Here is a 24,259-nt window from a genome sequence, read left to right on the forward strand (position 1 = left end):
ATCTTGTGGCTGCATTAAAAACTTACGAACAAACTCCTTTAAGAGTTTTAACACCGATACTATACTACTCATGACTAACGTACTTGAAGAGTTGTACCGAATCAAACTGCGCCCTGGATATGAAAATTTCCTCTATGGAAGCAAGCATCAGTTTCAGGATGTTTCTACTCTAAAAACTCATTATTGTAGTTGACAACTTTACACACGAGAACTTCCTTCTTTCAGCTATCTTACATGGGATGGAATTAAATGCCTTCTAGCTGCCTAGCCTTCTGTTTCAATAGCTCAGAGAGGATAGAGCTCCAAAACAGGTAGATGAATTAACTATGCATTATTAACAGAGTTGCTTTTGTTTACACCTTGGAGCTCCATCGGAGAGTTTGTGATGCTTCCTACTGAGCCAAGAGTCTGTGAGCTCAACTGTGGACTGGCAGGACAAGCCTCTGGATTACCAGCACTCATTGCATGGATTGCTCCTGAACTAATTTGTGGGCTCATTGGCGTCCGTTGGCTCATTTGTTGTGGACTAGGCTGTTGTTGGGGTTGTTGCTGTTGGTTCAGTTGCGGAATTCCCATGGTTGATGGTGAGCCTACTTGTGAAGACGAAACAACAGCCTGTAGGGATGAGGATGGATCTTGCTGCTGCTGTTGCTGCATCTGTTGTTGCTGCTGCTGCTGTAATTGCTGTTGCTGCTGCTGTAGCTGCTGTAATTGCTGTTGCTGCTGCTGCTGCTGCTGTTGCTGTTGCTGTTGCTGTTGCTGTTGCTGCTGGAATTGTTGCTGCTGTTGTAATTGCAGTTGCTGCTGCTGCTGTTGCTGTTGGTTCATATAGAGATTCATCCCTGCCATCAATTTCGGTGGACCCATAGGCCCCATTGCACTCCGTTGCATTGGGTTCATGTTAGCACGGTTCAGAGACTGGCCCAGCATTGAAAGACCTGCAGAACCTGGGTGCATCTGTCTGGCTCCTGACATCCCAGCTATGCCTGACTGAGGGGCCCCTAGCATACTTGTTCTGTTTTGCGCCATCCTAAGTTTTGATAGGTAAGCAGCCTGTTGTGGAGTTACTTGTCCTGCGCGGAAATGCTGACTTATAACGTTTGGAAGATTTGTAGTTTGGCTCAAATTGATTTGGTTCTGACCCACATTGTTCATGCCGGATATAGGTGCCATTGATCCCGAGATTCCAGGCCCTCCCATTGCCCTTGCACCTCCAATGCCCATGGCATTACTCAGGCCTCCTAGGCCAACCATATTGTTGCCCATATTTCCCATGCCCATTGCTGTCCCAAGTCCCATCATCATTTTCCTTTGTTGCATCTGTGGCTGCTGCTGTTGCTGCTGCTGCTGCTGTTGCTGCTGCTGCTGTTGTTGCTGCTGTGGTTGAAGCTGCTGCTGCTGCTGTTGCTGCTGTAACAGCTGAAGCTGGAGATGCGAAGGCTTGTTGACCATGTGACTCCCCAGCTGCATGTTTGAATTCTGCCCAAGTGTATTCAAGTGAGAGAGAGATGGAAGCACCATTGGTGGCCTCTGGAACTGTGATTGCTGTTGAATTAAGGAATGTTGATTTTGTTGCTGTTGTGGTGGTTGCTGCTGCTGCATTTGTGGTGGTTGTTGAGGCTGCTGCTGCAGTTGTGGTTGTGGGTCTAGTTGTGGTCTAGCTGGCATTGAAACTGCAGACAAGAGACCTTGAGACATCGGTAAGGCTTGAGGGTTTCCAGGAGGCAGCATCCTGGCACTTGCTAATAGATTCTGGGATGGATTCATGGGTGCATTACCACTAAAATTTGGCTTTACTTCATTGGATGCCTGACCTGAGACTGCCTCATTGTATTGCTGCTGCACCTCAGCTGCTGAATTATTAGGTGCGATTCCGGCAGCATTTGGTTGGCTACTTGAGGAAACATTCATGCGGGTAGGCTTTGGTTGAATATTATCTTCCACAAGATATCCTTCACGAATCATCTGCATAAGCAAATTGCATCATTCACCTGTAATTCTACAGCAATCCAAAATCTTGATTTGTAAACAGAAAATCCTCTTTTTCTTGGAACATACCAGTGAACAAAATTGTGCCGCAAGCAAATCCGCAAAATGCTGTAACAGAAATAAGTGACATATATAATCATTAACGAACGAATATACTTGTCAGGTTAAGCAAAATTTAACATGAAAATACAAAAGACAAATTGCAGAATAGTATGAAATGTGATGCCAGTGGAGTTTTCAGCTCATATGTCTTTACAATAATTATCCACTCAATCTTCCTCAACAGATCACTGTTGTGATCCGTTGTATCTACTGAATTGGAAAAGAGAATTGAACTCTCATATAAGTAGGTAAATCAACCAAAGAATATCAACATACAGGGAAACTAAAGTGTCAAAGCAGTAGCAATCAGGCTCAACGAAGGAACAGTGAAGGAAAGATTAAGATGACTAGCTCTCAACAAGAATATAAATATAGAAATTTAGTGTTAGTAAGCTAGACAATCTACTGAGGGGAAAAAGAAGAGCGATAGAAAACCAAAAAAAAATTCTGTAGAATGGTATTCTGACTGCCAAATGGATTTTCAGAAGAATACTAATAATTTGACACACACATCTAATTGCAGAGAAGAACTTGTTTGATTGCTCTTAAATAATATGGAACATGTAAGGTTTGTTTAGCTGTGGATAACTGACCGTCTTTCGAAGAAAAGAAAATTCAACAAAACTAGAAACAGAATTTTATGATAAAATGATTCCTTTCAAATGGACAATTAGAAATTAATTTTTCAAGTTTCTAGAACTATATGTGCTCTTGGGAAATAAGCCTATAGTACTAGAACTTGTGTAGAAACATAAATTTTAACATAGTTTTTTAGTTTTAACTTTATGGTTCAGAAAAGAATTCCATATGAATATGTTTTAAAATTCTTTATATTAGATCTATTTGTAATAAATGAACATGTTCTCCAGGTTTTTCACAAAATATGAAAACTTAATTCCAAAATGAAAACAGAATGCGGAAAATAAAATACTATTCTCCACAAGTGAGCAGCCCCATAGTGTAACTTATAGACAATTCCTCTTAGACACAAACTATTACAGCAAACAAATCTAATCACTATCGCTAACTTACAGTATTGGGCAATGTAGGAAGATACTCCTCTACAGATAGAAAATCACCATCCTCTGCTTCTCCATATTGCATTGCTACTGTACCATCATTTGGCTTCTCTGACATGATCATTCTAGTCCGTCTCCGAGGAACAAAAGAAACAACATTCCCTGTACAAACAGAAGTAGAATTTAAAGGAAATTCAGCTAAAAATATGACAAGGAGGGAGATCTTATAATTATGTTGACAACAAGGCCAACCTTGAACAACTCGATCTGCCAGCATAAAGTTTATAATTCTCATCTTGCAGACATTCATGCTGCCACCTACAATTGACTTCGATAATTGCCCTGCACTAGCATCATCTTTTGAATCCTCAGTGTTGGGTAAATTTGAGAGACAAACCATAAGATTTTGAGGTGAATATGTGTTGGATTTCCTCACAGGGTAGTCATCAGCTTTATTTTTCTTGCAGTTGAGTTGATGCCTGGAAAGCAGCAAGTAGAAGATGAATAACAACAACAGAATTTGAGAAAATGTTGCCAGGTAAGAGAGAGAGAGAGAAAGAGAGAGAGAGAGAGAGAGAGAGTCAGACAATAATGACAAACAATCTATGCAGGTTAGAGCAATTTATAATCCCTGAATGTACTTTGAAAGCTCAAAACTAAAAACTGCAAAATGATAATATTTTAGAGGAAATCATACCTCACAGTCACCATCTCAATCTTTGAGAACCTTTCAAGCATGGTTTGATCAACCATAGTCGGGGTTCCAACAGAAGGACTATTTGCATTTAATGGAACACTCATATTACTAACACTTGCAGGGGAGCCAACCCCACTCATTACTGGAGTTTTTGGAAGGGAGTTGGATCTCCGTTTTGCAGCAACTTGGGCCTGGTGTTGCCGTTGCAAGGAGTCATTAGCACTGGAAGTCAAGGATGGGGTGCCGCCAACAGCAGGAACCGAAGTGACAGCAGACTTCTCCTTTTGAGATGATCCAAGAGCAGTAGTTGCTGCAACAGCTCCAAAGTGGGCCCCAGCAGAGCCACTAGAAAATTCTCCAGATTTAGATGACAATGGTGATTGAGGCAAAGCCCCAGCTGATAACCGAGGACTTTGCACAGTTTTCCTCTTCTGGAATTGATCATCCTTCCTTGAATCTTGGCTAAGATTGTTCCATGCTGCCTGAGGGAAATTAGATCTCATGTGATGTGGTGGTAATCTTTGTTGTAGCCGTGACACTTGAGGGTCAAGATGGCCTGTTTCTGTCTCCAAGATCTGGATATCATTTTTACCCTGACTGATCTCTGAGCCATCCAGCTTTTCTGTTTCAAACTGTTCTTCCTTCGGACCAAATCTTAAACCTGGCTGTGCAGCAGAAAATGATGCTGGCACAGCATTTTGATTCATAACCCCTTCAAACATCTGCTGGGGATACTTCTGAATACCTGCATTAGCATAGTGAATTCCTCTTGCCATTGCCTGTTGATGTAGTAAAGAATTTTTCCAGTTCAAATCTGATGCATTAACACTATCCATGTTTGGCCCTATCTGCTGCTGATGAATCCCATCAGGAGCCACTGAGGTAAGCCTAGCTCTCTTATTCAAACTGGATAAGGGAGACATTTGCCCATCTTGATTCTCCTTTTTACTATGAAGTGAAGCCCCAGGATTCATAGTGTCACCATATGCAATCATCATATCCTGCGTGGCAGGGGAAGCTCCTGAAATATTAACAAGAGACCCTGACCCTTGATCCTGCATACTTCTTGGGGTACTCACCCCCATTTGATACCTTGATTGCTGTGCTACCAAAGGCATTGCTGGAACATTGCCATCTGATATAAAGCTTCTTGCTCCTAGAGCTAACAGGTTGCTTGGACCAAGGTTTTGAGTAGTCAGATTCTCCTGACCACTTTGTGGCAACATATTCCCGGAAATGATTGCTGAATCTCCTAACCTGCCATTTGAGCTTTCTGGCACTCGATCTATGCAAACTTTCTTGCCATGGATTCTGCTATTAGATGTGACAGTAACTTCAGGCATCTGCCTTAATCTTTTTCTCCGCAAACTGCTCATACCTAAACTCAGCTGCAAAAAATATTCAAGCACAGTTAAGAAAGCATGATATTAGTTCTACCAGGCAAGCCTCTTTTCCGCATTTATTACCTTTGTAGGAGCTGGGTCATTACAGAGCCTATCCAATTTCGGAGTAGGATCTAGACAAAGTTGTGGCTGCAAGGCTTTCAATATCCGGGATTCCACTTCCTATAGTGAACAGCAAATATAAATAATTGACCCAGTGAAAGAAAGAAAAAAAAGAAAGATAGAAATCATTTTCGACAGTAGATACGAGCAAAATGACACTTACCATCAAATCACCATAAGTCCAAGAATTATCTGAGAGTAATGGAATATCCTTCACTACATTCTCCAAAGACATCCTGAGACGTACTCTATTTACAATAGGGAGTCCATTCATAGATGGAATACTAGAACCTTGCTCAGGAACACATTTTCGATAATCCCGCACCTGCAAGAGTTTTAAGGTTGGCACTTGTGAGAATCTCTATATGTCAGCATCAATAACTTATTTCCTTCCCTCCATATGTACACAGGCCAATATTGAATGCTTCCATACACGTGCAATAATTGCTCATAGAATTTGTACATATTATTCATTTCAGATAAGCTGCATAAAAAGAAATTGATTGATAAACCCGAAGATGCATGCTTCAAGTACTCACCTCACACATGAGTGTGCCGTTGACATACTTGCATGGTATATCATCCAGAATATCTCCAGGCAACCGGCCAGACTCAATTGCCTACAAATACAATTGCACATTTAAGGACAAGAAAGTCAGTTTTAGAGAAATGGGAGATGCACTATTGAAATCAAGGAGTGATTGTGATGTAAATAATATTTTATACAATATAAGGCACTGGCCTTATAATTAGATCCAAAATATTAAGAAGGCATTTATTTAAAAAGATGTTTTTGATGAAAGGTACCATCTGGAATAGATGGACATCTGAGATGTAAGGAACCATAATTATGAAGTTTACCTCTAAAACAACCTTTTTTAATTAAACCACCAAATATGGCATAGTTCTCATGAAAATATAGCAGAAATAAGCTACAATACCTGGCTACCCATCATATCTACTCAAGAAGAAACAAATACAGAATATCTCATTTCACAATAAAGCTACCTTTTTAGGGAGTATGCAGAAAATAACAGGTGAAAGAAAAAGAGCCAATTTAATATTTACCAAAAAGAGAGTTTCAGATGTCTTATCATATGGATGCAACAACTTTGAAACATCTTGGAGTAGAGCCTGATTTGCAGCCTCATTCTGAAAATCCATAAACTACATGGTTTCAAAATCAAAAATAAAAACTGAATTGTAATGAAAACATTCTTTCCTTTCGTTCACTGCCTTCTTTATTCCGAAAAATTAGAGTTCCCATGTACAAACCTCAGAAGGCTTCCCAATAGAATATCCATCTGAGTAGAGGTTCAATGTGAAGGAAACTTCGTGCTCTGGCAAAGAGAAGACAATCAAAAGATTTCACACTCCAAACACGAAAGAAGGTAGCTAACAAGCAGACAATTGTTAATCCAAAATGCAGATGCACTAAATTCTTACCAGTGATGGATGAACTTGAAGCACCAGAGAGATCCTCACCAATGTCAACCTAATATCACAAAGAAGTCCACATTATCATAGATATAAGACAGAAAACAGAATATTGCGTTCAAACTAACATTACTATCCCCAGACAAATCACTTGAGGGCTCTCGAATATAAAGGAAGCAAATTTCTCCCTTGTTATAAGAGGAAAGCAAAGAAGACGGCAACCTAAGAGACAGAGTCCACCTATGACACTTTGCAAAAACAGGAAAAGGAAATTAAATCAATGTTTAAGAACCCATTGTTAAAAAAGGAGTAGCAAATTTCTATTGAAAAAGGAAAAGGAAAAAGAAAAATAAAAAGAAAGAAAAGAAAATATATTTAGCAACAATGTTCATTTAGGCATTCCAATTACCAAAATATATATTTAGCAGAAGTTAAGGCATTCACTGATCAAATTATGCATTTATGCAGCGTGTTATGCTGTGTTCAGAAACTAACAAACTTGGTAAAAGGCAAAAAACAGAATCTTGGATCTGTGGCTTTGCATCAGGGACATTATGTACTCAGTAGAGTAAGCAGCAGTAAGATAGATTGCTAGGTATTGAACTCCACTCTTTTCTGGCAAACAGGCTTGTCCAAGAAATAAGATCCGGAATTAACAAAACTATACAAATTAAAGCGCAGTAATAAGAATGAAGCAAGTTCTTGTAACTAACACAAAGCAAAAATCGAGGAAGTTATAGAAACAGATTCCAAGTAAGGACAGCAAAGGGGACAAGGTCAACCTCTTCAATTCAGTTACCATCCTCGTGGCAAAATGATAGGGGCTTAAGTAATGTCAATAAGATTTGAGTAGTAATGCTCGACTTAATTAACATAACAGAACGTATATATACACATGTAAAACCAGACTTTCAAATATTTGCTAATTTGATAGATTCACACAACCGGGGTGAGTAATTATTTGCTAATCTGATAGTTTTAAATTAACCGGGACTAAGTTTTGACAATTACCTAGTTTCAAAAACAGAGAAAGTTTTGACAATTACCTCGAGCTTTCTCTTTGAGGATTCATTCTTTGAGCCAATTAAAGAGCTTTCCTTAGTGTTCTCTGAGGCCTCATCAAGCGCAGGCTCTGGTAAAGTAATAGGCTTTGGACGAAACCTAGTACCAGTTTTTGATACCTTAAAAGAAACCCCCATGTAAAATACCTTTCCTCTCTCTCTCTCTCTCTCTCTCTCTCTTGTTGGAGAGTTAGAGGGTTTTATGATGGTACTTGACCATTTGGATCATGAGCAACTGAGAAAAAAGTAAGGATGGACTTTGAGATATAAAATGAAATACCCAGATGGAAATTTTAGAATTTGAGGCTTTAGAGAGCTCAATTAAAGTTTTCTGAAGATGAGGCTTTAGAGAGCTCAATTAAAGTTTTCTGAAGATGTTCGGAGAAAGTGAAGGAAATTTAGAGAAGGTAGAATTTCAGTATCTCAAAAACAGTAATTCAATTATAACAGACTTTTCCAATAAATTAGAGGTTTAATAATAAGAGGTGGATCTCAAAAAAGCGAATGGGTGAGCAACAACAGTGGTAAATATTGCAAAAAAAAGGTATTTGAGACACTGTTTGGATGCTGAGAAAGTGAAGGATTTTCGGAATGGAGATAATCTAGAATTTCGAAAGAGAGAGGAAGAGAGACGCAGGTACTAGGCGAAGTATTAAGGAAGATGAGATTCTGTATTGGATGTTTTTTTTTTTTTTTTCCTCTTTTACTTTTTGGGCGTTGGACTTTTGAACTTGGATTTATTGGCTAATTCTTTTTGGAAGTTTTCAAGAATATCTTAAACTTAATAAAAATAATATTAAAAAAAATACATTTTTTTTTATTTTCTTTAAATTATGGTACAATTATATTTTTTTAATTATTTTTGGTTATTTACTAATAAAAAACTAAAAAAGAAAAACTAAAACTATATTTAAAAAAAACTGTATTTTTGATATTTTCATATAGAAAAATAAAAAAGAAATCTACACTATATTTTCAATAAAAAATTTAAAAAAATAAATATTTTTGTTAAATTTTTATTTTTTTGTTAAGTAAAATATTATTTATTATATGAAGTTTGATTTAATCCATAAATCGCTTTTTGTAATCTTTTATTATATCAAAATTCTCTTGAGTTTTAATAAACAAACTATTACTCTCTTTAGTTGAAAGATTAAATTGATAATTTAAAATTATAATTTAATCTTTAAATATATATTAAGTATCAAACTTGTCTAAAAATAATTTTATTATTAAATTAAAGTAAAACTTATTTTTAATACAATATAATTTTAGTGTCTAAATAAAATATTAAATTTCATATTCTTTCACTTGTTTATATCTTTTACTTTTTTAGCACAATTTAATCCTAAAAGAATTTAAACGTATTAAAAGTATTTATTTTTTATTTAGTATAATTAAATTATATGTAGTTTAATTTTAATTTTTTAAATAAAATAAATAGTTAAAGTTATTATTTTTATTGGATGCTATAATTAAACTATATTAACAATGTAATTTTATTTATATTAATTTTATTTGAATAGTTGATAAAAAACTCCATTTTTAATATACAAGATTATTATAATCTTCTTCATTAATAGTGACTTGTTACTATAGTGTCCGGATTATTTCTCTAGATTAAAATATAATTGTTTAATTTAATTTTTTATTTTTAATTTAACTATAACGTATAATAAAAATAACAATAGAATGATATTTTCTAACTAGAAATATTTATTTTATATTAATAACTAAAATTTAAGTTATATAGTAATTAATAATATTATTTTAAATATAAGTATTTTGAGAATGTCCAAACTTATTTAAATTAAATTGTATTAGAAATAAAAAATTTAGAGTAAAAAAAAGAATATTAAATTTATTAAGTTGATTAGATACTAAAACTAATTTGTAGTAAAAATAAAATTTTACTATAATTTGATAATAATTCTGGACGAGTTTGATACTTGATAATAAGTTCAAGAGTCTAATTGTAATATTAAATTATTAATTTATTCATTCAACTAATATGGAGGGGATAGTAGTTAGTTGTATTAAAACTAGACCTGTTCATGGGCTTGGGTACTTGCCACTTGTGCACTTTTCGGACCGGGCTTGGACGATAATTTTTGTGTACAAGCCCGGCCCGGTCCGAGTCCATAAAAAGCCCAAACTTTTCGGGCCAGGTTTGAGATTTCCATAAAAACCCAAGCCCGGCCCGATGTTTAGTTTAGTTAGGAAAAAAAAAATATCATACCTAGCATTCAAACTTGTGACATTCAACTTATAATTAAGTGTTAAATACCACTTACCTATTATTTCTGTTTATAATTTTATTGTTATTAATAATATATTTAAATAAAGCTAAACTCAAGCCCGACCCGAACCAACCCAAGCCCGACCAGACCCGATCCGTATTTACAAGTTTAACAATTGGTCGGGCCGGGCCAGACCGGGCTTTTTAAAAAATTTCAGACTCGGGCTTGGACTGAGAGATATTAAAAAAATATCGGGCTTGGGCGAGCTCGGACTTGTTCAAAATAAAATCAAGCCCGGTCAGATCTGGCCCATGAACATGTCTAATTAAAACTAAAGAGAATTTTGATGTAATAAAAAAATTGCAGAATCCGACTTGTATATTAGATCAAACTTAAAGAGTAAATAATGTATAACTCTTTTTCTTATGGGAATATTTTTACTATTATTAATTTCTTCCTTTAGAAAATACTAATATTACTATCTTAGAATAAATGAGTAAATTGTCTAGTAGTACTTTCTCAAATTGGTATTAGTATTTTAGTTTCTTTTTAGTGCTAATATTTTATTTTCATTTTGATATAGGGTATTTGTAATTTTTAATTTACTTTTCCTGAAATTGTCATTAAAAATAAAATCTTATTTTATTAATTTATCACACCAGCAATATCAATTGACTAATAATTTAAATTATTAAGTATGTAAAATTCACTTTTAAATATATATATTGCTCGATAAGAAATTGAAAAATAAAAAAGAAAAAATTAAGAGGTTGCTCAATGAGAAATCGAAAGGAAAAACCCTAAATTTATACAGATGATATTATCAAAATGTACTCGTCTTGCTTAGTCAAGTGAGTTAGCACTTTCATTCGCTGACTCATCTTTTTCTACTGACTAATCTTTATTTTAACAAGAGAAATTATTTACCGAAAAATATGCCACATCAACATTTCCGCCGTTTGTTTTATTTAGAAGAAAGGTTAAAACTGAAATTAGAGAAAGTTGATATTGCATGACATTATTGAAAAAAAGTTAAAAAGTAGAAGATATTTTAGGCAATTAAGCCTATTACTTATTAAATTGAAAAAAAATCAAGTCAAGGTATTAATCCATTGTCAACAGTAACAGTAGAAAAGTTCACTTGGTCAGAGCTCCAACATTAATTTCAGAAGTAGAATAATAATCACCTATCCATCTACATTAAGTAAATAGACAACTTAAAGATTTCATGCAATAGTAAATAGTCAATTATATTAGCTATATCCTTTTTCTTTCCTTGCTTACATCATAGTAGCTAGTGAAATATGGAGAACAATAGTAATTCATCTCATGCATCATCATGACATGAGAACATGTACAGAACCACCATGTATCTTCTGTTCATTTGCCATCCCGCCCCAAGGAAATGAGCTGCTGGAGCAACTTGCAACTGGGTAAAACTTTGCTTCGCATTGGGGCGACAAGAGGATTTCAGGAATTGATTAGAAGCCATATAAACTTTTGTGTCTGTGGGATTTCACTTTTACTCTTATACCGAACAACTCCTCAAGCCCATATGAATAACAAGCCATGAGCATCCAAGATGATCAATCAAAGTCCATACCAGGGATGTGCAACATGCCATTTAAATAATCTTGTGCTACATAAATACTGCTCCATTCACTCTTCAAGTTCACAGTATAATTGGTTAAGACGAGAGTTCCTCTTCAAGCTCCATCTTGACTACTGAATATTCTCTCTCAAACAATAGAAATTCCTGCACAAGGGAAAGCAGTTGAACACCAGCAACTGAAGCAAATTAAGAATAAAAACTGCACGCTACCCTCTCGCCCCAAGCCCAACTGAGTAAATGCAGAATTTTGAGAAGGTAAGGCTTGAAAAGAAGATATAGCAGTTTCAAATCAAGAAAGTTCAGCTACAAACCCCTCAACTGGAAATTATAGGAGTTTGATAATGGTATTAGGGGACATATAATAAGAGAGAAACTCAAGAAAAGGAAATATTGCTGCATTTATGCTAGCAAATGTCTCTTTTCTCATTTAAAAATTATCAAACCGATCATTCACTAACCTGCAACTGTTGCTGACTAAACAAATGGAGGAACCCAGTTTCTGGGCAAGCAACAAGTTCAATCAAATCATCATGGTTTTCTGGTGGATTGCCCGACTCCATAAGTGAAACAGAAACCTGAAGAAAGGCAGTACTATTAATTGCACGCGGAAGCTTGAGAACAAACTCTTAGTTGTGCAATAGAAAGCATTGAAATTGCAATTACAACTAGTTATAATATAAGGTTATTTCTGGTGCAATCATGTTATATTCTGATTACATTGTTCGGTGCCTTTTTTAATTAGTTATAGAATGTAGATAAGAATAATATGGAAAGATATACTGCAGAAAAGAATAAATCACACAGAACATCTACAGCCCGTTTGAAACAGTTTTCCTATTCGCAATATACAAAGATGACATTTACCTGCATACATCGAAGAATAACTTCAGGAAGACAACATTTACGACAAAGACCTTGTATAACAAATGTTGCTGGCTCTTCTAAAGATCCCTCTGCACTAGAGTACCAAGCATCTAATCTGGATATTTCCATAGTAACTCCTGCTTGAAATCGAGCAAGCTCCCCTGCATTAAAATCCAATCAGCACTACTGAACCTGTGAAACAGCACCAATGTCCTCGCAAACAACTTTATGCCTTAAAAGATCCCTTTTATATTTGCATGCATATTTAATATCCGTTACCACCAACTCTTTCACCTGTCTTAACAGTTTATAGAGAACATTTGCTTCTCCTTCTCATGTACTATTATCAACAAAATATGATTTACTCATGATGTCATGAGGTTTCAATCTTCATGTCCAATTCAACATATCTATGCAACATATCTGAAAGTGCGAAGGGGAGAACTCACTAATTCTTTAGCTAATAAGGTTAATTTGTTTATTAATTTAATGTATAATGAATAAAACTAATAATTAATTAAGTATAAATCTAACTCTAGAAGTTCAACTCTATTCGAGTTTTCAATCATTAAATATAATTGAGTTGTTTGGCATTGACGTTGGAAAAGCATTTTTCCAACCCAATTTTTATTTATTTCATTTCTTGAGTTTTGAAAGTTGCTTTTGAAAAATGCAAGTAAAATTAATGTTTTTTCCAAAAGTAAATTTGAAAAGAGCAGTATATAAAAGATTAAAAAAATTATTATTAAATAAAAGAACTCTAAACCTGTTTTTTCAACACCTAACAACAATCCCAAAACACCCTAAGTTTAATTCTATAAGTCTAAGAAAAAACGTAAATTTATTTATATTATATATATCCATCCTATTTACAGTGTATGCTTGAACCCATTATAATTTTATTCTTATAAAAAATTTATTTTAGTTTATGTATTTAAATTAATCACTTGAGATCATTATAAAAAGACTAAGAAAAAAAGAGTAATAACAAGCATTAATTATCATTTTAACATGATATAAGTATTTATTTTATGTTTCTACTTAAACTAGGTCAATTTGATTAACATATCAAATAATAATTAGGTGGCTTAAAATTGGAATTGAGTACAATCAGATTCGAACTATAGTCGCGTCAATCCATTTTATATTAATTTGTAACACTAGAAGTGTGTATTATTTTTTAAGATTTAGTGGTTTTTTTATTACTTTCAATTATATGGACAATAATGAGTCCAACTACTAATATTCAGGCGCATAACAAGTGGGTAAAAACTAGTCGGGCATAAAAGAGTGAAGAACTAAACAGGGACATGAACTAGATCTCTTGCTAGTTTAAACTCTTTTAACTCCTCCACTACCTTTTCCAACCCCAAATATCCAAACACACAAAATCAATTAGATTATGGTTTCAACTGTTATGCTCCAAATTCATTAATTGAAGCATCCTGTTACACCTCAAAGTCTAAAACAAAATGATTGGCGCATGCATAATCAAATTATTAGCTTCAGAAAATAGTCATAAGTAACAAGATGTTGCCTTTTACCCTTAAATCCAGCCGCCATGACAGTAGCAAGAATACCACCATCATTAGCTTGGTGGCACCCGAGTCCATCACCCTCTACCGCCAAACAGCGAAGAACAACCTCAATGCAGTAATTGTCCCTTGATGAAATGGCAACATTCACCTGCTCATTAAAATTAAGATCATGAATGAAGACAACTAAACAGAGACTAAATTAACTGAAAAGATCAATGCAACTAGTTTATAAACCAGCACATAAATGATTTACAATTGACCTTAGATAAGATTTAGCAACATTTGATACATGAAAGTAATCACCAGACATCCTACAGCTAAATATTTGAAGGATAGACAAACCTCTTTTGGTTTTAACTCATAAACATACCATCAATTGGCGGTGTAAGACTGTCTCCTCGCTCACTGAAGAGTAGAGGGCACTCATTAATGCTGTACAAATGGTGGCATCTGGACACATACATTCACCAGAAGGGTGGCAGAGCATAGCAGTAGCATGCAGCTCAAGAAATAGAGGTGCTGCCGATTCATATGCATGATCTTCAACCGAAGCCAACCAAGGGTTCTCTTTCCCTGTAGAAAGAGTTTGAAGCAAAGATGTAGAAAGTTAATTAATTATTTAAGAGGTTTATGATGAATGAATAAGGGCAGCAGAACTCAACCACATTAATGGAAACAATGATGTGCTGGCACATACTTGCCAGTCTTCATTCCTCATGTAATTATCATGCATCTATGGAAAAATATGCTTATGTTCACTTACTTAATAGCAACAATAAAGATGAATTCAATGTTTCCTGGGCTGCTGTAATGGATCTTTGTTTTTCCTCCAGCGATAGCTCAGGGGGCGGAACTGCATTCTCTAATTCAATTTTGAGCCAGCTGCGGTATGTTGCATCACAGGAGTAGTACTCACTCTAATTAATACACATACAATAATTACAATGGAGAAGCAAATAAAGACGTCAGAAGATACAAACAATCGAGGGAAAAAAGTAGAACATAGAGATATTAGCATGCTGCATACCCAGTCCTGAAACTCTTTGAGATTCTCAGAAACATAATCCTCAAGTGTATCAGGAACCTCCGAAAGCTGCTTCAACGGTTCAGCAAGTAAAGTAAGCAATGCATGTGCACCAATTGGCATTGCTGGCACTCTCCACATAGAGATCAAAGCAAATTCTCTGAACAGTATGTTGCTACAGAAAGAAACAAGAGTTAATTTCAGGACAAAGAACAACAGCAGTATAAAAGAGTCAGAAAGGGAAAGGGGGAGCACGCATATTAGATATACTAGAGAAACACGCGTGCAGCATAGAGACAGAGATTTGAAGAAGAAAAGTAACATTTGAAATAAAGCTTTGATTTTGAATTTTGAGGGTGGGCCTTGTGGCAACAGTAAGGTTGCTCGCCTGTGGCTATAGTGTCACAGGTCTGTCACGGAAACCACCACTCTGCAAACCAGCAGCAGGAAAACTGCTGTACAATACACCACCCTCCCCCAACCTTCACAAAACAGGGACTCTTGTGCACTAACAACTTCATAACATTTTTATTCACATACCAATGGTAGTAGTACACCACAACGCCTTAGTACCGGCAATTATTTGTCCACACAAAAAGAAGTTCAAAGCCACAATCACACTTGCAGATCCTCATTAGCATCAAGAACATAATTCAATTTTCAGATAGAAACATTGATAATGAAGCTACTTTGTGTTATGTTCTGAATTAAGTTGACCAATTACCTGTGCATCAATGCTCGCAGAAGAAGTTTGAAACTAACATCTTTAACATTTTCAATTGTGGAAGGTGGTGTAAAGCAGAGCCATTGGATCGCCATTGCTTTTTGAAGACTCTGCAAACGGTGCTGCTCTGCAACCTCTGATGACTTATCATATTTTCCTACTCTGATTTCCCGAGATCTTGAAAGAATCCTGTTGCAGCAAATCATAATGAAAATACCAATAATCAATTGAAATCAAATATCTGCACTTGCTACTCTCAGGTTTCAAATAAGTATAGCTTTCTAATTTTTACATACCTCTCAATAATTTCTTCAAAACTACCTTTTGAATCATCCTCAGAAGAAAATGGCAAGTATTCCATTACAGAAAGGAAAATTTTGTACTTAACGTGCACACTGTTTATCAGGCAAAGGCGCAAAAATTAGCACATCATCATTTTAGACAAATGCAGGCTCTGACCATGATGATAGCTCAAGAAGTCCCTTCCAGTTCAACATGCCACCAATAAAATAAGGTTACAAGCAGAAAGTCCTGTTTGTTTCTCTACTTCCCCTTCTCAACATAATCTTAATTTACCTGCTATTAAGCCTCAGCTCCATCATGTGCACAAAAAGGTCCACACAACGATGACGTGCAAGCTGAGATGCATAAATTCCAACTAACTCCTCATGTTGCTTTGAGAAAAGAAACATCACATACCTGAAATTTGCATTTGCAAACAAGAGATTATGAGTAGACACTCATATAGGCGAATACCAGACATAAAATCACTCATATAGGCGAATACCAGACATTTGCAAACATCACATTCCAGCAACTTTGACTTCTTAGTACAAGAAGTCTTCCTTTCAGAAGATAACACTCATATAGGCGAATACCAGACATAAAATCACTCAACTCCTTACATTCAACTCCTAGAGCCACACCTCTGTCAGATACACATGTTAGATATGTTCATAGCCTGATGAATGGATGTGTGTGCACTTAGCACGTGTGTGCATCTCTCTCCTGGGTGAACAACATAAATCACCCTAATCCTAGAGCCATAACTGTGCAGAATTACATCATCTGTATACACATAGCCTAATGAAAGGCAAGTTGCATGCTCCTGGAAATGTGTCCATCTCTCCCCTCTGTCCTTGTCCTATTGAGATCTCTATCAAAAGCTAGAAACCTTGAATCTATTTAGAATATGTGAATTAAAGATTGTAAATAAACAACTTACATGTGTAGAATAAGATCGCCAACATTCATAAGCTTCTCTCTAAAAGAATCCTTCATTTCCTCTGCAAGTAAATACCTAAGCACAAGCACTAAGTGAGCACCAAAGCGGATCATTTGAGGATCACCATGAGGCCTGACAAAAACAAATTTCCCACAAGAAGCCAACAACTCAGAAATAGTTAACTTAGGGAGTTGTAATGAACAAAAACAAAAGAAAATATTCAGGAACAAATTTTTCCCCCTATCTGCAGCCTTGCTAATGATCAAGGCAGTGAATAGTATGCCGCCAAAAGAAATCAGCTTGACCAATTCCAATACAGTACCTGAAGACATTTTGATCATCATCTGAAGGTGATATCCATGACCAGATCAGATCCAGTAGGTCTGGGATGTTACCCAACATAAGATCCATCTGACAGACGATGTATGGTTAGGATAGAAAAAGGCTATAACAAAATCAGAAAAGTAGAAGTATCTTTACACAACCCTTGGTACAACTGGTAAAGTTGTTTCTTTAGTCATGGGTTCAAGGCATGGAAACAGCCTCTGCGCAAAAATGCAAGGGGAAAGCTGCACACAGTTGCGCCTACCCTCCCCCTACCCCTGCAATAGCAGGGAAGCACTTTATGCACTGGATGAGCCCTTAATGTATAAGAGAAATGCAAGTAGCATGAGTTTACAAAGACAGAAACTCGAGTGTTTGGTATTTTAGATTACATGTGAAGTACATGAAAAGAAATCCTAAATACGGTAGACAATGACGTTTCTGAACTGAAAACTATGAAATAAAAATTCATATGCAAGCATACTAAATTCTTTTGCAAAGAAAGAAACCTCAATTTGCCGTTGCTGCTCCTTGCACCCACGACTGACAGCTTCGTTGACCATTTCACTTAATCATGCAGAAAAGACAGTTACATCACATATAGAAAAATTTAAGAATTAAAAAATTTTAAAAAAATCGCCAAAGAGACTGCACAAGGACAATATTGAGTGGAAAATTTTAATTGTACCCTGAGTGAAGTTTCTGAAGAAGAGCAGAAAGGTTTCTTGGTTGCTGGTTCAGAACTTGCAGTGGCCAATTTTCTGGTCCAAGAGAATTGTTAGCGGCATAATCAATTTGTCCAGGACTCCCTTCACTAACATCTCCATAGCTTTTAAGCTGATCCATTCGCCCAGGTTCTGAATGAGCTAGCTCTAAATCCACTTGAACATCAAGCCAAGACTTTGCCATTGCCCAGCATGCTGACTGAAGACCCATCAAATATAAGATGTTAAGATACTTCCATCAGTGAAAAGAATTAAACAAAAAGAAAAAGAAAGGAAATTAAGATTAGCAAAAATGGCAAACAGTTGAGCAAGAAGAAATTTTAAGCGAGCAACTAAAGCAGCAAAGATGCTGTAGTGATGAATAGCAATTACTTAAAGTTCTTAATCCATTGGCTGCTATCTTGGTTGGCTCAGAACTTAATAGAGAATAACCACCGCAAGAGCAAAGCAAGTCAGTATCAGAGCCTCACCATCTCTATGCAAGGTATGCAACCAGAGACAGCGTTCTCATGGATGATGCCAAAACATAACAGCTGTAGTAGGACCACGACGATTTTAGAGCACCACAATATACCCATATCATAAAGGGGCATGCTAGTGCATAAGCCAGCACATCCTACCTACCCCCCACCAAGAACTGCCAAAGAGCTATTGGTCATAATTCATAGGCTGCCTTCCCCTTCCCCCTGCTAATTTACAGAGAGGCCCATTTCCATGACTTAAAGCGGTGACCTTTCAGTCACAAAGGACCAATACTGTCACACCAAGGATCCACCTCATAACACATAATACATACAAGAATTCTTTTTTAAACAAAAAGGACATTTCCACAGTTTTTAACCAAAATTAAAAAGAAGAATACCTCCCAGTCTGTGCAGATTTGAAGCATGCGCTTCAAGTCACTGCATTGTGCTGCATATACAGCTACTTCATATTTTCCACCATTTTGCTCCGCAATTTTCTTCAAAATCAATAAGAGGACAAAATAGTTATTCTCTGATACAGTAATCAAACTATTTATATCAATGAAATAAAGCATCACAAACTTGTAGCAGATCATTCTATCAAGGTAAAGAAGTTGAGAATCTCTACAGAGGCAAAGGTTTCCTGGTATAGGCACAAGAATAATGACATGGATGAATTCACAAAAACAATAATGCATCAAAAGCAAAATGCATTTATCAATCCTCACTGAAGAAATTTAAAAGCACTCCGTACAGAATACAGTGACTAAATAAGAATATAACGTACTGTATGAAGAACAATCAGAATAAGAAAAGGTATTAAAGGGTCACATTTGATCATAAGGTCGCAAAAAAATCTTTTTGACCTTATCCATTGAGCCTTACCTCTGATGCACAGTATGAAGCCCATTTCCATAGACGCCATTGGTGACCAATGACACTTTCTAATTCAATGGCTTGAAGGGTTCTATTCTTCCCATTCTTCACGAGGGCTTCAACAGAAGGAGTTAGGTCCAACCCTCCAAAAGGACACAAAGTTGCAGCTCTCCATGGCTGAAACAAGGAATAGCATATCAAGAACGGGTAAGATAATAGAAAAATTGGAATATCTCATGATCTCAAACTGCTAAAGTTCTAAATACCTGTCCAGCAGAGCGGCAAAGATCGCATGCCTCATCCAGTCTTCCTGCCCTTAAAAGAATCCAGACATCCTCCAGAAGAGACTCGTCTTGTTTCTGCAAAGGTGCAAAGTTCTGAGTGTTACAGCAGAGGTAGTTGTAGAGCACACACATATTGGAGCCTCGTGCCAAATTAACTTTGCCATAACTCTTCCGCAATCCATTTTAAACAACATATGTAAACAAAAAGAAAATAATTTGACCAAAATTAATATCCATTAACAGAAACTCAAAGTAACAGATATTGTGAAACCAATTAACAGTACATATTCAAAACAAGAATGCTAGCATTTATACAGCAGTTAAACATGAATACTTTATCATCTGGTAGCTGATGGGCATGTTCACGTGTTGGAGCATCAAAATCCAAGTGGTGAACAATATTTGTGCTGGAAGCACCTTTCCTCAAAAAGCGTTGAGTATGGTGCCAAATTCCAGAATTGGGAAGATACGTACCAACATGAGATCCACGAACCTGCACCACTAATAAATACAACCATCAAAGATAGCTGACAAACTCTTGCATTTCAACACTTCTAATATTAATGCTTTAATGAAATTTTCAGATTTGCTCAAGCAAGACTATCTTAACAAGCAAGACTATCTTAACAAAGTATAAATTACAAAGAAAAATAATGCTTCATGTACTAATTAATGCTAACCAAAGTAAATAAGTTTAAAAGATAATAACCTTGCTTTCCAAATCGAGGGCTTTAGAGGCTAATCCTTCCAGCCATTGAACAATTCGGAGGCATAACTGTGCTGTATGATCATTCACGACAAACTGACAAGCCTCTAAATGTGATGTTGAGGGTGACTGAAGTTAGCCAAATAGGCTTAAATGAGAAGAAACCCTTTGAAACATATAAAAATCCATTTACACAACAAACATAGAGCTGTTATAGATAGAACAACAGAGAAAGGAGAAGACACTACCAAAATAAGCTCTTCAGGTGGTTCCTCTGTCACTGCAAGAAGAATGACAAATCATCAGAAACCAGTAGTTCAACGAGGTAAGATTTGGTAGAAATACAAAATACAAAACCAGGCACAACCAAAAAAGAAAGAAAGATATAAACATTGACAAATATGAAATAAAAGATCAATTTCCTTACTTTTAAGGTATTACAGTCCATGTGTAACTGAGAAACAAAACATGGGATGTTTACTGACTTGAAAGAGGTTATCCAGCATTAGACAAGATTTTGTAAGAACATCAGGAAGAACAGAGGCACAGCAAGTAATAGCACTACTTGCATTATGCATTAAGCTAGATCTGAGAACATTGCCCCTAGATTTAAAAAGTACTAAGCAAATCTAGGTGACATGGGATTTAGCAAACAAATTAGTCTCATTTTAAAATCTATTATTTAAGTGATTAGCTTTGTGTATCGTCAAATATTGTACACATACCTACACAACTAACTATGTCTGATTTCTTTCCCTAATTTGACTAACAGTTGAGGAAAGGGCTGGAGAGGACAATGAAAACTCAGGACTTCGAATATGTACATGCACCCATCCATGAACTCCATATGCATGCAAGCTCGATATCAAATATGCGCAAATATCATCTAACATTTGGATCAAAACATACAAAATCTTCCACTTTTTGATTGCATGTCTGTACACAAACACATCCATTTAAGGTGATAATGACACGATCAAACAGCTCCTTTATAAGACATGATACATCCAACAACATGAAATACTAGACAAATTCATCTTAGATCAACTGCTAAAAATGGTAAAGATTATTTGCCTTTCCCATATAGGTACCACAAAAGAGACCAGGTAGCAGCCTCATCAAGAAGAAGTTGTGCTTTCTGCCTCATCAATTTGTCTTCTACAACTCGATGGCGTACATTGGGCCCATACCTAGAGAAACGGGGTTCAGCATTGTAATCATCTAAACACTTAAAACACTAGTTACATAATGATTAAATTTACCGAGTTATGTATGAAGGAACCCTCTATTAACCTAAATACTTCAGAAAGATGAATAATAATCGAAATCCATGGTTTATAATCTTTCATCCAGATATAGCCATTCAATGCAATGAGTGTCAGGTATCTTGTTTTAGTCCATATTCTCAGATCATAAGGAGATTAAGGGACCGAGTTCAGTATGTCCAGATTAAAAAACTGGAAGAAGTAACTGATTCCTACATATCTATAAAGCTGGTTTTATAGTAGTGCAGAAGAGGTCCATTGTGAGTATAAAGAAATTAAAGAACACATTAGATGATAGAAATTAGTAAATATTCTTGCCTTTGAACCATCTTCTTTGAATTCTTTTTAGCAATGTTGGCAATTTTTAACATGCTGCTATCGATCTGATAGTCCACAGTATGAGACATACCTGATAGACTCTGCAACATTCCGGCATGATTTCTCAAATCTCAAAATCAAATCAGGAATAGGCATCAACCCTGCACGTTTCCTCTAAAATTTTAGAAGAACAAATAACATTGTAACAATGATATTTTATGAACAGCTGCAATATGTTATAAATTAAATATTTTTCAAGAACAAAAATTCCTGCCTGTAGGTATGTCTCATCCCCCCATCCTAAGTCCCTAACTGACCCAAAGAATGTAGTTTAGAAAACCAAAAACAAACTTAAGTAAGCATTTACTATAGGACAGACAAGTCTTCTTGAAAAATTATCTTTTCAGTGAATAATATCAGAAACAACTTCCTGAATGAACCCCAACACACACCCCACCCCCCCACCCACACACACACCATAAACCAAGTAAATTCATCCCCTGGTCACCAGTTCTGATCTGTCTATAAACAAGTGATCACTTTCACTTTTAATATAACCTTTCCCTGGAATAACACCAAAAGTTCCTCATCAGTAAAACCACCAAAGACGTTTCTTGCATCAACCCTACATTTTGAGACTTCTCGACTACACATTTAAAGATAAGTACCTTGAATAGCAGAATCAAGAAGTGACGCAAATAAACCAAAAACTGTCTCTCCACTATCTGTTAGCGATTCATCCTCGATCTTACAAGCTTTAAGCGACTCACTTCCAAGTCGTCCTATTGAATCAATCCCGAAATCACCGTCAGAGATACCGCGAATATCAATGGACGGTCTTCTTTTAGAAGCAGACTTTGTCGCAGCAGGTGGTGTACTTTCAAAATGATCAGTGTCAATACTATCAGCCTCTTGTTTAATGCTCTCGAGAAGAAGCGCAGCATTCGTCGGACTATGTATACTATGCCCCTCGTACAAAAGCCGTCCATCCTTGAACTTGGAAACCGAAGCATCTTGATGCGGTGATACACTTGAAACTGAGTGCCTTTTCCTGCAGATTATCAATTCATAGCATGAATAATAATAATGTCACTAAAATACTCTTGCTTTCTTTTTCAAATTAAAATCACTGCCTGGTTTTCAATCCAATTTAAGTGCTTAATTAGAAAAGACATCGAGCAATAATTCATCAAAACTTGAATGGAGAAAGGAAGAGAAACACGGATTGTTACCCGTAACGGCGAAATTGTTCTCTTGAAGTGAGATCTTCAGGATCGAAATAGCTTGGGGGAGATGCCTCCATTTCAATATCTTCCATTTTCTTTTTGTCGTATAGTCTTCAAAATCAAGCAAAAACCCTAGCTCTCTGATGCTTTAAGCGCGGGAAAAACAACAAACCCTACACGCATCCACTGTCTGGCAACATGGAAACTCAATTTTGAACCATAATAGCAGCTGAGCAGTGTGTGAACGGTGCCGTTTGAGTGGTAATTTCTGGTAAAATGGCGACTCTCGTAAAGATTAAAATCTAGATTTTTTTATTTTTATTCTTTATCGACTTAAATTATACGGTCATCTCTATATTATTACTCTTAACCTCCTTCGTAGTACTTTTTTTTTTTTTAATTTTTTTATCTGACTTTTTCTATGGAACAAAGATCTTAGAATTATTAATTAGACTACGTTTTAGAAAAGATAATCAAACTATCCTTTTTTTAATAGAAACATCTAAACTAAATATATTAATTATTTCTTACTTTCAATATAGATAAAATAAGAAAAAAAAAGTTAAAAGTCTTATTAAAATTCTAAAATGATAGATATTTTGAGAAAAAGAAAATCAGAAGACGTCACTTAAGGACAAATGACCTCGGTTAAACCAAAAAATTAATTAATATAAATTTTTCATTATTTAAATTGTTATTTATAAAGATGCCACTAAAGTTTAGGTATTATAGTTTGTAAATAACTTGCTTTATCGTAATTATTATTTTTAATACAACTATTTTGAGAATCTCTCAATTATTTTTGAATTTTTAGAGTTTAGAAATGTATTTATTTTTATGATTCCAATCTAGTGGGTGACTGCATGTTAAATCCTTAAAATTGAGAAATTATGAAAACGAAGAGTTTTATGAAATGAACACAAATACTTTTTAAAACTCATTGATTTGATAGGATACTACATACGACAGTATAAATAAATTCATGTTAATATTTTATAAAATTTTAAAATCCATTGATTTGTTTTTTTCTTTTC

At 35.6% G+C, this 24,259-nt stretch overlaps 2 protein-coding genes across 4 annotated transcripts; both read right to left on the bottom strand.

Annotated features, from left to right (window-relative positions):
- Positions 1–91: 91 nt before the first annotated feature.
- On the bottom strand, positions 92–8,670 carry LOC8260445 (protein PHYTOCHROME-DEPENDENT LATE-FLOWERING). Of its 3 annotated transcripts, XM_048378646.1 has the most exons (14): positions 7,796–8,670; positions 6,878–6,997; positions 6,759–6,807; positions 6,588–6,652; positions 6,381–6,464; positions 5,852–5,932; positions 5,476–5,637; positions 5,274–5,372; positions 3,808–5,195; positions 3,363–3,589; positions 3,124–3,272; positions 2,059–2,097; positions 1,779–1,965; positions 92–1,673 (listed from the first exon to the last, which is right to left on the bottom strand). In XM_048378646.1, exons 1-14 carry the CDS (start codon positions 7,946–7,948, stop codon positions 325–327), a joined length of 4,152 nt encoding a protein of 1,383 aa, XP_048234603.1. In that variant the 5' UTR covers positions 7,949–8,670; the 3' UTR covers positions 92–324. The 3 variants fall into 3 exon arrangements, with proteins under 3 accessions (XP_048234603.1, XP_048234602.1, XP_002529195.2); XM_048378645.1 differs by having other exon boundaries at positions 92–1,965; positions 7,796–8,668; XM_002529149.4 differs by lacking the exon at positions 6,878–6,997 and having other exon boundaries at positions 92–1,965; positions 7,796–8,664.
- Positions 8,671–11,186: 2,516 nt separating this feature from the next.
- Positions 11,187–23,704, bottom strand: LOC8260447 (nuclear pore complex protein NUP107). The gene is made up of 24 exons (XM_048378226.1): positions 23,232–23,704; positions 22,668–23,050; positions 22,091–22,160; positions 21,491–21,606; positions 20,665–20,696; positions 20,420–20,545; positions 20,045–20,203; positions 19,693–19,785; positions 19,436–19,603; positions 18,949–19,047; positions 18,050–18,285; positions 17,871–17,928; positions 17,360–17,448; positions 17,038–17,169; positions 16,389–16,511; positions 16,109–16,207; positions 15,813–16,001; positions 15,092–15,263; positions 14,828–14,981; positions 14,435–14,637; positions 14,071–14,212; positions 12,527–12,687; positions 12,121–12,237; positions 11,187–11,806 (listed from the first exon to the last, which is right to left on the bottom strand). The coding sequence occupies exons 1-24, from the start codon at positions 23,315–23,317 to the stop codon at positions 11,738–11,740; spliced, it is 3,276 nt and encodes a 1,091-aa protein (XP_048234183.1). The 5' UTR covers positions 23,318–23,704; the 3' UTR covers positions 11,187–11,737.
- Positions 23,705–24,259: the final 555 nt, after the last annotated feature.

The sequence above is a fragment of the Ricinus communis genome, chromosome 8 (assembly GCF_019578655.1).
Source record: "Ricinus communis isolate WT05 ecotype wild-type chromosome 8, ASM1957865v1, whole genome shotgun sequence".
Classification (NCBI taxonomy): domain Eukaryota; kingdom Viridiplantae; phylum Streptophyta; class Magnoliopsida; order Malpighiales; family Euphorbiaceae; genus Ricinus; species Ricinus communis.

What these genes read in the sequence shown, in the direction of transcription:
- LOC8260445 (XM_048378645.1), bottom strand. Translation starts at nt 7,948, where the DNA reads ATGGGGGTTTCTTTTAAGGTATCAAAAACTGGTACTAGGTTTCGTCCA. An exon ending in ATTTGTCTGGGGATAGTAAT is followed by an intron (nt 6,808 to 6,877) that starts GTTAGTTTGAAC and finishes TTGTGATATTAG; the next exon opens with GTTGACATTGGTGAGGATCT. An exon ending in CGGCACAATTTTGTTCACTG is followed by an intron (nt 1,966 to 2,058) that starts GTATGTTCCAAG and finishes TTGCTTATGCAG; the next exon opens with ATGATTCGTGAAGGATATCT.
- LOC8260447 (XM_048378226.1), bottom strand. Translation starts at nt 23,317, where the DNA reads ATGGAAGATATTGAAATGGAGGCATCTCCCCCAAGCTATTTCGATCCT. An exon ending in TCTTACACCGCCAATTGATG is followed by an intron (nt 14,213 to 14,434) that starts GTATGTTTATGA and finishes TTTAATGAGCAG; the next exon opens with GTGAATGTTGCCATTTCATC. An exon ending in TTATTCTTCGATGTATGCAG is followed by an intron (nt 12,238 to 12,526) that starts GTAAATGTCATC and finishes GCCTTTCTTCAG; the next exon opens with GTTTCTGTTTCACTTATGGA.